Source organism: Salvelinus fontinalis, chromosome 16 (assembly GCF_029448725.1).
Source record: "Salvelinus fontinalis isolate EN_2023a chromosome 16, ASM2944872v1, whole genome shotgun sequence".
Lineage (NCBI taxonomy): Eukaryota > Metazoa > Chordata > Actinopteri > Salmoniformes > Salmonidae > Salvelinus > Salvelinus fontinalis.
Genome location: NC_074680.1, coordinates 2,138,240 through 2,150,361, shown reverse-complemented (window position 1 = coordinate 2,150,361; position 12,122 = coordinate 2,138,240). Strand labels below are relative to the sequence as shown.

At 46.9% G+C, this 12,122-nt stretch overlaps 2 protein-coding genes across 3 annotated transcripts in view; one reads left to right on the top strand and one right to left on the bottom strand.

Annotated features, from left to right (window-relative positions):
• rbks (ribokinase) overlaps positions 1–12,122 on the top strand; it is an 81,632-nt gene that overhangs the window by 8,556 nt on the left and 60,954 nt on the right. The window contains exons 1-2 of one of the 2 annotated variants that reach the window (XM_055864139.1): positions 2,936–2,965; positions 3,174–3,246. In XM_055864139.1, the coding sequence (XP_055720114.1) occupies positions 3,242–3,246 (5 nt within the window). In that variant the 5' untranslated portion in view covers positions 2,936–2,965; positions 3,174–3,241. Of the gene's footprint in view, positions 1–2,903; positions 2,966–3,173; positions 3,247–12,122 lie in introns of those variants that run through there. The other variant, XM_055864138.1, reaches the window with a different exon arrangement.
• On the bottom strand, positions 1,120–2,228 carry LOC129812519 (uncharacterized). Its single transcript, XM_055864141.1, has 2 exons — positions 1,571–2,228; positions 1,120–1,529 (listed from the first exon to the last, which is right to left on the bottom strand). The coding sequence occupies exons 1-2, from the start codon at positions 2,021–2,023 to the stop codon at positions 1,290–1,292; spliced, it is 693 nt and encodes a 230-aa protein (XP_055720116.1). The 5' UTR covers positions 2,024–2,228; the 3' UTR covers positions 1,120–1,289.

The following is a 12,122-nucleotide window of genomic DNA, read 5'->3' as shown; positions in this document are numbered from 1 at the left end:
CTTTGAAATTGTTGCATGTTGCTTTTTATATTTTTGTTCAGTGTAGGCTAACATTCCGGCTTCCATCATCCCCTCAGCTTTTACAAAAAATAGATACAAAGTATTTGAAAATGTCTACATTTTTGTAATAAAAAGTAGGCCTAATTTACCCCCATCACATAATTGTATAGTTTATTTTATTGACACTTTTTCAAGTCATACACTTTCCATGTCCATCCTTATGACACAACTAGGCCTAGGCTAATCTCCATGAAATTATCACCTTTTGTGTTAGTTTAACCCAATGAAAAAGTAATCTAACCTAATCATTTTGCTCCCTTTGTTTTGTCAAGAAAGACCAGGTTGTAGTAGGCTAACTGAGAAGATGACTTAACTCATTATGCAAGTAAACCAGAATCTGAGAGGGGCCCCACTGTTTTGAGTGGTCGGACATGCTTGCTAAAATTGTATCTGCTGCAATAGGGGTAGCACATCTAACAGCCATGGCTGAGGAAGACAATATGCTCAGAAATGTGGGAGAATTTAGCCTAGCTGTCCTAGAGCCAGCGGCCAGGCTTTCTGAGCCTTTTTACTGCTTAGGAGGAGATTTGAAGAGATTAACAGACAAGCATGAACTCCAATACATGCCAAGGATTGAATTAATTAAAGATTTTTTCTGGGCTGTGTTCAGTCACGTGGTGCAGCATTGAAATAATCTCTGGGTTTAGATTGGCACCTGTCCAACTCTGAGAGAGCTGTGAATACTCTATTTTTACCTTATTCCAGTCAGTTCATGGTAATATGGCAAAGACAGACTTTCTTTTGAGTGCAGTTTCAGTATGATATGTTATTGTTGCTTGAAATGCCCCTAGCAGTGAGTATACTCTACGATTAGCCTAGGCATAGTTCTAAAAATGTGTGAAGAACCAGCTAATTCTGAAAAATGTTTTTAAACCCCTAAGTCAAATCAAATCAAGTTTATTTTATATAGGCCTTCGTACATCAGCTAATATCTCGAAGTGCTGTACAGAAACCCAGCCTAAAACCCCAAACAGCAAGCAATGCAGGTGTAGAAGCACGGTGTAGAAGCATGCAGGTGTAGAAGCACGATTTACAACATTTATTGTAAATCACATTTTTTACATTTACATTTAAGTCATTTAGCAGACGCTCTTATCCAGAGCGACTTACAAATTGGTGCATTCACCTTATGACATCCAGTGGAACAGCCACTTTACAATAGTGCATCTAAATCTTTTAAGGGGGGAGGGGGGGTCAGAAGGATTACTTTATCCTATCCTAGGTATTCCTTAAAGAGGTGGGGTTTCAGGTGTCTCCGGAAGGTGGTGATTGACTCCGCTGTCCTGGCGTCGTGAGGGAGTTTGTTCCACCATTGGGGTGCCAGAGCAGCGAACAGTTTTGACTGGGCTGAGCGGGAACTGTACTTCCTCAGTGGTAGGGAGGCGAGCAGGCCAGAGGTGGATGAACGCAGTGCCCTTGTTTGGGTGTAGGGCCTGATCAGAGCCTGAAGGTACTGAGGTGCCGTTCCCCTCACAGCTCCGTAGGCAAGCACCATGGTCTTGTAGCGGACGCGAGCTTCAACTGGAAGCCAGTGGAGAGAGCGGAGGAGCGGGGTGACGTGAGAGAACTTGGGAAGGTTGAACACCAGACGGGCTGCGGCGTTCTGGATGAGTTGTAGGGGTTTAATGGCACAGGCAGGGAGCCCAGCCAACAGCGAGTTGCAGTAATCCAGACGGGAGATGACAAGTGCCTGGATTAGGACCTGCGCCGCTTCCTGTGTGAGGCAGGGTCGTACTCTGCGGATGTTGTAGAGCATGAACCTACAGGAACGGGCCACCGCCTTGATGTTAGTTGAGAACGACAGGGTGTTGTCCAGGATGACGCCAAGGTTCTTAGCGCTCTGGGAGGAGGACACAATGGAGTTGTCAACCGTGATGGCGAGATCATGGAACGGGCAGTCCTTCCCCGGGAGGAAGAGCAGCTCCGTCTTGCCGAGGTTCAGCTTGAGGTGGTGATCCGTCATCCACTCTGATATGTCTGCCAGACATGCAGAGATGCGATTCGCCACCTGGTCATAAGAAGGGGGAAAGGAGAAGATTAATTGTGTGTCGTCTGCATAGCAATGATAGGAGAGACCATGTGAGGTTATGACAGAGCCAAGTGACTTGGTGTATAGCGAGAATAGGAGAGGGCCTAGAACAGAGCCCTGGGGGACACCAGTGGTGAGAGCACGTGGTGAGGAGACAGATTCTCGCCACGCCACCTGGTAGGAGCGACCTGTCAGGTAGGACGCAATCCAAGCGTGGGCCGCGCCGGAGATGCCCAACTCGGAGAGGGTGGAGAGGAGGATCTGATGGTTCACAGTATCGAAGGCAGCCGATAGGTCTAGAAGGATGAGAGCAGAGGAGAGAGAGTTAGCTTTAGCAGTGCGGAGCGCCTCCGTGATACAGAGAAGAGCAGTCTCAGTTGAATGACTAGTCTTGAAACCTGACTGATTTGGATCAAGAAGGTCATTCTGAGAGAGATAGCAGGAGAGCTGGCCAAGGACGGCACGTTCAAGAGTTTTGGAGAGAAAAGAAAGAAGGGATACTGGTCTGTAGTTGTTGACATCGGAGGGATCGAGTGTAGGTTTTTTCAGAAGGGGTGCAACTCTCGCTCTCTTGAAGACGGGAGAGTTGATCACATTACAATAAATGTTTTCCTATACTCATGTTGGCTCCAATTATAAAAATGTATGACCAGACTCTTAACGACTAGCCTAAGTAACCTTTGTTGAAAAGTATTTTGCTGGGTCAAAGGGGAAGCTATGACAAATGTAATAATTTAGTTTGTACTTAAAGCTAAGCTAACAATGAACACATCTCTAAAGTTTCCATTGCCTCCTGTGTGTCTCTCTCCAATAGACCATGACGGAGGAGGCTTTCGATGTGGTGGTGGTGGGTTCCTGTATGACTGACTTGGTCAGGTGAGTTAGTTATGGTATACATCACTGAGAGAGGGAGTGGATCAGAATTTGCCTCAAAGTACTTTTGAGATCTTATGGGAACATTTTGTAGAAAGTATTGGGTCACATATCAACAATACATCTGTAGTTTGAGATGTCAAAATATGTCACATGTAGTTCTATTTCAAATATATCTTCTCGATATTTCACTTGATGGAGATTCGCTCAGGTGGATTCTCTAACGGAAGTAGGCTACAAATCGCAGCGTCTGTTGGAGACAGACAGGTCGATTGGCGAATGAGGTGAGCCCCTCTCCTCTTCATAAGACGCCCCTTGTGCTGCCTCTGATCATTCTCGCCTCTCTTCCTTCGCTCTAACTCCTGAAGCTCTCCTAAGCATGACTAGATTTTCTGTCTTCCTACTGAACCGCGAGGTTCACGCTGCCAAACGTAGGACCCCAGATCCTGTCGATAATGTTGAGTACTGACTGAAAGTAGTTTTGATTCCGCTATAATACATTTTTGACTCCTCATTTTCCGCTGGTAGCTAGCGTCACAGGCTAGCTATCAAGACTTGGGTAGCCCACGCCGTGAGGCTACAGCTAACTTGGCTAGCTGGAATGCTAGCTAACCCCACAAAGGACTAGTTTTAGCTCAAACAGACAGACGAAGTAAGCATGCGCTTTCTCCGGCTAGCATTGTACTAACTAGCTAGGCTATGGGCCACGTGGCTGACGCTACTTAGCTTGTATTTTACTCAAGGAAAACTTTTTCTCGGAGCCATGGAGCCTGTTGCCCCTGCTACGGAACGGAGGGAACCAAGCAGGATTCATGCCCCTGCCTGACTACCGGCACACCCGCATTTGTGTTGGACGACACTATCAGCCAAAGACCCATACGACTCGTGTATTGTCTGCCTGGGGTGAGAGCACGCAGCAGCAGTGCTCGCTAATCCCAAGTACTGCATGCACTGCAAGCGTTTCAACGAAGGGGAAGGTGACCTCGTCATTGACGATAGCGAGGACATGGCTCACCTCATCCCAGAGGAGGAAGAGGAAGCCGAAAGGCCTTCTTCCACCCTCAGCGGAGCTTCAATACCCAACTACAGATAACGGCACATCGATGTCTGAAAACGGGCAGCATCCAGACTAAACATCGACTGGCCCGAACCCGTAGAAGTGCTGAAATGGACTTATTCGACGGGAGGAGGCTCCCCTCTCGCACCACTCCAGGTAAACAACTCCTCCAAGTGGTCCCATCTTGTGTGGCGGAAGCCCAACGTAACTGGGACAAGACCCTAACCACTAAAGTACAGACCAAGTACTTTAATAACATGGGTATTCAGGATATGGAGTTGGCCCCCGAGGGTTGAGTCGTCGCTGGCCAGCCACCTCACTCCTTATGCCATGTCACAGACCGGCATCTCCCTCCATGGGAATGCGGAGCGCTTTTCCGCCTCCATCTTCCAAAAGGTATACGTGTCTGCCGCACGTTCAGTACGGGCATTCAACATCATGTCAAAGCTGATGGCATACCAGGACGATTTGCTTATGGAGATGCAACAACTACTAGAAAACGGTATTGCCAACCAGGGCCTATGGGTGGAGATCTGTGTCATTGCAGGCCTCACCCTACGAGCCTCCAGAGGCGCCATCAAAGGCCGTGGGCGTGCCATGAGCCTTGCTGTGGTGGGGGAGAGAGCCCTGTGTCTTGACTTGTCAAGCCTCTTGGACATAGCTGCGGGAAGTAGGGGTGCTGGTGGTACTCCTCTCTGAACAGACATAATTTTGCTCCAGAGGATCAATAGCCTCTAAAAAATATTGCTGTGGATTAACTTTTATCACAAGCACTTATAGTCGGGAAGGCTGCAATTTGGGCAGCACGTGCGCCAAATATAGAACAGCTTGTTGCATTGTGTCCATAGATATAATCCATAGAAGGATTTTGGAACTTCTAACCCTGGCACTTTGACTGTTAAACTCATGGGTATACTAGCAATGGCTGCCTGTCCTGACTTGAATGGGAACAGCCCATATGTCTATGGTTGGTTGTGGCTGTCAGTTTGCCTTTCATAAATTTCAAATGTAAAGAAAATGCCTACTGCTGAAAAGAGAAGACTAATCTGTCTGTAGAAGCTAACTATTTATCTCTAGTATCTTATCTTGAGATCATGGCAAAGCACATCGGCCATCACCGGCGAGAAGCCTATGCTTCATCTTCATCATTGTGTGAATCAGTGTCACTGGAAAGTTTATTTTGTAGCCTATACTATATACAGTGCCTTCAGAAAGTATTCACACTCATTGACTTTTTCCAAATGTTGTTGTGTTACAGCCTGAATTTAAAATTGATTAAATAGAGATTTTTTTTGTAACTGACCTACACAATACCCCAGTTTACAATTGGCTCATTCATCCCCCTCCTCTCCCCTGTAACTACTCCCCAGGTCGTTGCTGCAAATGAGAACGTGTTCTCAGTTAACTTACCTGGTAAAATAACGGTAAAATAAAATACAAAATAAATAAATAAAAATAATGTCAAAGTGGAATTCAAATAATCTTTTATTTCTCAAAATTTTTAGAAATTGAGTCAAGAAGTATTCAAACCCTTTTTTATGGCAAGCCAAATAAGTTCAGGAGTAAAACTGAGCTTAGCAACTATTTTTGAATAACTACCTCATCTCTGTACCCCACACTGTACCCAACACATACAACATACAAAGGTCCCTCAGTCGAGCAGGGAATTTCAAACACAGAATCAACCGCAAAGACCAGGGAGTTTTTCCAATGCCTTGCAAAGAAGGGTACCTATTGATAGATGAGTAAAAATAGAAGCAGACATTGAATATCTCTTTGAGCATGGTGAAGTTATTAATTACACTTTGGATGGTGTATCAATACACCCAGTCACTACAAAAATACATGCGTCCTTCCTAACTCAGTTGCCGGAAAGGAAGGAAACCACTCAGGGATTTCACCATGAGGGCAATGGTGACAGTTAGAGTTTAATGCCTGTGATAGGAGAAAACTGAGGATAATCAACAACATTGTAGTTATTCCACAATACTAACCTAATTGACAGAGTGAAAAGAAGGAAGCCTGTACAGAATAAAAATATTCCAAAACATGCATCCTGTTTGCAACAAGGCACTGAAGTAATACAACAACAAAAATGTGGCAAAGCAATTAACTTTATGTCCTGAATACATTGTGTTATGTTTGGGGCAAATCCAATACAACACATTACTGAGTACGACTCTCCATATTTTCAAGCATAGTGGTGGCAGCATCATGTTATGGGTATGCTTGTAATCATTGAGGACTGGAGAGTTTTTCAGGATAAAAAAGAAATGGAATATAGCTAAGCACAGGCAAAATCCAAGAGGAAAACCTGGTTCAGTCTGCTTTCCACCAGACACTGGGAGATTAATTCACTTTTCAGCAGGACCATAACCTAAAATAGGCAAAATAGTTGGCCAGCCTCTCGGACATAGCCTTGGGAAGTAGGGGTATTGTTAGGTTACAGTGCATTCAGAAAGTATTCAGACCCCTTGACTTTTTACACATTTTGTTACGTTACAGCCTTATTCTAAAATGAATTAAATCGTTTTTCCCCCTCATCAATCTACACACAATAACCCACAATGACAAGGCAAAAACAGATTTTTGGAAATGTAAAAAAAAAAAGAAGTATTACATTTACATAAGTATTCAGACCCTTTACTCAGTACTTTGTTGAAGCACCTTTGGCAGCTATTACAGCCTCGAGTCTTCTTGGGTATGACTCTACAAGCTTGGCACACCTCTATTTGGGGAGTTTTTCCTACTCTTCTCTGCAGATCCTCTCAAGATCTTTCAGGTTGGATGGGGAGCGTCACTGCACAGCTATTTTCAGGTATCTCCAGATATGATCGATTGGGTTCAAGTCCAGGCTCTGGCTGGGCCACTCAATGACATTCAGAAACTTGTCTCGAAGCCACTCCTGCGTTGTCTTGGCTGTGTGCTCAGGGTCGTTGTCCTGTTGGAAGGTGAACCTTCGCCCCAGTCTGAGGTCTTGAGTGCTCTAGTGCAGATTTTCATCAAGGATCTCTTTGTACTTTGCTCCATCTTTCCCTCGATCTTGACTTGTCTCCCAGTCGCTGCCGCTGAAAAACCTCCTCACAGCATGATGCTGTCACCACCATGCTTCACCGTAGAGATGGTGCCAGGTTTCCTCCAGACTTGACGCTTGGCATTCAGGCCAACGAGTTCAATCTTGGTTTCATTAGACCAGAGAATCTTGTTTCTTATGGTCTGAGAGTTCTTTTGGTGTCTTTTGGCAAACTCCAAGTTGGCTGGCATGTGCCTTTTACTGAGGAGTGGCTTCTGTCTGGCCACTTTACCATAAAGGCCTGATTGGTGGAGTGTTGCATTTCTGTTGCCATCTGAAAATGAAGCTATTTTCTACCGAATGGTTTTTTTGTTGTTTTTTTTTCACCTTTATTTAACCAGGTAGGCTAGTTGAGAACAAGTTCTCATTTGCAACTGCGACCTGGCCAAGATAAAGCATAGCAGTGTGAACAGACAACAACACAGAGTTACACATGGAGTAAACAATAAACAAGTCAATAACATGGTAGAGAAAAGAGAATCTATATACAATGTGTGCAAAAGGCTTGAGGTAGGCAATAAATCGAATAATTACAATTTAGCAGATTAACACTGGAGTGGTAAATCATCAGATGATCATGTGCAAGAAGAGATACTGGTGTGCAAAAGAGCAGAAAAGTAAATAAATAAAAGCAGTATGGGGGTGAGGTAGGTAAATTGGGTGGGTAGTTTACAGATGGACTATGTACAGCTGCAGCGATCGGTTAGCTGCTCGGATAGCAGATTTTTAAAGTTGTTGAGGGAGATAAAAGTCTCCAACTTCAGAGATTTTTGCAATTCGTTCCAGTCGCAGGCAGCAGAGAACTGGAAGGAAAGGCGTCCAAATGAGGTTTTGGCTTTAGGGATGATCAGTGAGATACACCTGCTGGAGCGCGTGCTACGGGTGGGTGTAGCCATCGTGACCAGTGAACTGAGATAAGGCGGCACTTTACCTAGCATAGCCTTGTAGATGACCTGGAGCCAGTGGGTCTGACGACGAACATGTAGCGAGGGCCAGCCGACTAGGGCATACAGGTCGCAGTGGTGGGTCGTATAAGGTGCTTTAGTAACAAAACGGATGGCACTGTGATAAACTGCATCCAGTTTGCTGAGTAGAGTATTGGAAGCTATTTTGTAGATGACATCGCCGAAGTCGAGGATCGGTAGGATAGTCAGTTTTACTAGGGTAAGTTTGGTGGCGTGAGTGAAGGAGGCTTTGTTCCGGAATAGAAAGCCGACTCTAGATTTGATTTTGGATTGTAGATGTTTGATATGAGTCTGGAAGGAGAGTTTGCAGTCTAGCCAGACACCTAGGAACTTATAGATGTCCACATATTCTAGGTCGGAACCGTCCAGGGTGGTGATGCTAGTCGGGCGTGCGGGTGCAGGCAGTGAACGGTTGAAAAGCATGCATTTGGTTTTACTAGCGTTTAAGAGCAGTTGGAGGCCACGGAAGGAGTGTTGTATGGTATTGAAGCGCGTTTGGAGGTTAGATAGCACAGTATCCAAGGAAGGGCCGGAAGTATACAGAATGGTGTCGTCTGCATAGAGGTGGATCAGGGAATCGCCCGCAGCAAGAGCAACATCATTGATGTATACAGAGAAAAGAGTCGGCCCGAGAATTGAACCCTGTGGTACCCCCATAGAGACTGCCAGAGGACCGGACAACATGCCCTCCGATTTGACACACTGAACTCTGTCTGCAAAGTAGTTGGTGAACCAGGCAAGGCAGTCATTAGAAAAACCGAGGCTACTGAGTCTGCCGATAAGAATATGGTGATTGACAGAGTCGAAAGCCTTGGCCAGGTCGATGAAGACGGCTGCACAGTAATGTCTTTTATCGATGGCGGTTATGACATCGTTTAGTACCTTGAGCGTGGCTGAGGTGTACCCGTGACCGGCTCGGAAACCGGATTGCACAGCGGAGAAGGTACGGTGGGATTCGAGATGGTCAGTGATCTGTTTGTTGACTTGGCTTTCGAAGACCTTAGATAGGCAGGGCAGGATGGATATAGGTCTGTAACAGTTTGGGTCCAGGGTGTCTCCCCCTTTGAAGAGGGGGATGACCGCGGCAGCTTTCCAATCCTTGGGGATCTCAGATGATACGAAGGAGAGGTTGAACAGGCTGGTAATAGGGGGTGCGACAATGGCGGCGGACAGTTTCAGAAATAGGGGGTCCAGATTGTCAAGCCCAGCTGATTTGTATGGGTCCAGGTTTTCCGGCTCTTTCAGAACATCTGCTATCTGGATATGGGTAAAGGAGAAGCTGGGGAGGCTTGGGCGAGTAGCAGCGGGGGGGGCGGGGCTGTTTGCCAAGGTTGGAGTCGCCAGGAGGAAGGCATGGCCAGCCATTGAGAAATATTTGTTGAAGTTTTCGATTATCACGGACTTATCAGTGGTGACCGTGTTACCTAGCCTCAGTGAAGTGGGCAGCTGGGAGGAGGTGCTCTTGTTTTCCATGGACTTTACAGTATCCCAGAACTTTTTGGAGTTAGAGCTACAGGATGCAAATTTCTGCTTGAAAAAGCTGGCCTTTGCTTTCCTGACTGACTGCGTGTATTGGTTCCTGACTTCCCTGAACAGTTGCATATCGCGGGGGCTCTTCGATGCTATTGCAGTTCGCCACAGGATGTTTTTGTGCTGGTCGAGGGCAGTCAGGTCTGGAGTGAACCAAGGGCTATATCTGTTCTTGGTTCTGCATTTTTTGAACGGAGCATGCTTGTCTAATATGGTGAGGAAGTAACTTTTAAAGAATGACCAGGCATCCTCAACTGACGGGATGAGGTCAATATCCTTCCAGGGTACCCGGGCCAGGTCGATTAGAAAGGCCTGCTCGCAGAAGTATTTTAGGGAGCGTTTGACAGTGATGAGGGGTGGTCGTTTGGCCGCGGACCCGTGGCGGATACAGGCAATGAGGCAGTGATCGCTGAGATCTTGATTGAAGACAGCAGAGGTGTATTTGGAGGGCAAGTTGGTCAGGATAATGTCTATTAGGGTGCCCATGTTTACGGATTTAGGGTTGTACCTGGTGGGTTCCTTGATGATTTGAGTGAGATTGAGGGCATCAAGCTTAGATTGTAGGACTGCCGGGGTGTTAAGCATATCCCAGTTTAGGTCACCTAACAGAACAAACTCTGAAACTAGATGGGGAGCGATCAGTTCACAGATGGTGTCCAGGGCACAGCTGGGAGCTGAGGGGGGTCGGTAGCAGGCGGCAACAGTGAGAGACTTATTTCTGGAGAGATTAATTTTTAAAATTAGAAGTTCGAACTGTTTGGGCATAGACCTGGAACGTATGACAGAACTTTGCAGGCTATCTCTGCAGTAGATTGCAACTCCTCCCCCTTTGGCAGTTCTATCTTGACGGAAAGTGTTATAGTTGGGTATGGAAATCTCAGTATTTTTGGTGGCCTTCCTAAGCCAGGATTCGGAAACGGCAAGGACATCAGGGTTGGCAGAGTGTGCTAAAGCGGTGAGTAAGGCAAACTTAGGGAGGAGGCTTCTGATGTTGACATGCATAAGGCCAAGGCTTTTTCGATCACAGAAGTCAACAAATGAGGGTGACTGGGGACATGCGGGGCCTGGGTTTACCTCCACATCACCCGAGGAACAGAGGAGTAGTAGGATGAGGGTGCGGCTAAAGGCTATCAAAACTGGTCGCCTAGAGCGTTGGGGACAAGGAATAAAAGGAGCAGATTTATGGGCGTGGTAGAATAGATTCTGGGCATAATGTGCAGACCAGGGTATGGTGGGGCACGGGTACAGCGGAGGCAAGCCCAGGCACTAGGTGATGATAAGAGAGGTTGTATCTCTGGACATGCTGGTCTCAATGGGTGAGGTCACCGCATGTGTGGGGGGTGGGACAAAGGAGGTATCAGAGGTACGGAGAGTGGAACTACGGGGTCCATTGCAAACCAAAACAATGATAACTAGCCTGAACAACAGTATGCAAGGCATATTGATATTTGAGAGAGACATACAATAAGGCATAAAGTGATTGCAGGTCATGATTGGGAGAGCTAGCTAAAACAACAGGTGAGATAACAGCAGCTAGTCAGCTAACACAGCAACAGAAGGTAAAAATGGCGACGACTAGGCAGAGAGGGTCGGATTAACTACACACAGATCCTGAGTTAAGGCACAGAGCCGACAGATAAAACACAAATAAACAGAATGGAGTACCATTAATTAATGGACAGTCAAGCAGGCATCAGCTATGTAGCCAAGTGATCATAGTGTCCAGGGGGCAGCCGTAGATGGAGCAGTGAGGCCTCCACTAAGCTAGCACGCGTTTAAAGTTAGTAGCCCGGCGGGTGGTCTGCTCAGACGGAGGGGGTCTGCTCAGACGGAGGCCGGTTGAGGGCACCGGTTGAGGGCACGTCTGCAGACCAGACGTGGTCGTGTCGACAGAGAATCCAAGCCGGATAGCGATGGCGAAAGAGAGGTTGTGAATTGTAGAATTGTGTTTGCTAACTGGTGCTAGCTTCCTGGCTGCGCTAGCTGCAAGATAAGCTAGCAGTTAGCAGACCGGGGCAGGCAAGTTAGCCTTTGGGGGACGTCGCGATGGGGGGGGAAGTCTGTTTTTGCCTCTTCGTGCGGTGACGTCGATAGACCAGTCGTGGAATTAGCAGGGTTCCAGGTAGCTCTAAGTAGCTAACAGGCCTAGTAGGTTAGCAGGATGGGCCTTCAGCGGGCGTCACGCCTGAGGGGCCTGTTGGAGTCCTCGGGCAGATTATGTCGGTATTCCAGTCGTAGAGGATCGGCGGGGTTCCGTGCTCCGTACCGGCAGTAAAGGGGTCCGGATATTGTAGCCCAGGAGTGGGCTTCAGTGGTAGCACAGGAGCCCTAGCCGGGCTAGCTTCAGGCTAATTGGTGCTTGCTCCGGGATGTAAACGCTAGCCAGGAGTGGTCACCCGGGATTGTGGTTAGCTAGTTGCGAAGATTCAGATGAAAATGTTCAGAGTTTGCGGTAGGAATCCGGGGATATGGAGAGAAATAGGTCCGTTATGCTCTGGTTTTAGTCACGTTGTTCGAACTAGCGAGAGCTTTCCG

Bases quoted from the DNA above. Each gene is read 5' to 3' on its own strand.
- LOC129812519 (XM_055864141.1), bottom strand. From the start codon at position 2,023: ATGACGGATCACCACCTCAAGCTGAACCTCGGCAAGACGGAGCTGCTC. The intron at 1,530-1,570 runs GTCCGCTACAAG...CGGAGCTGTGAG, and splicing joins GGCTTCCAGTTGAAGCTCGC to GGGAACGGCACCTCAGTACC.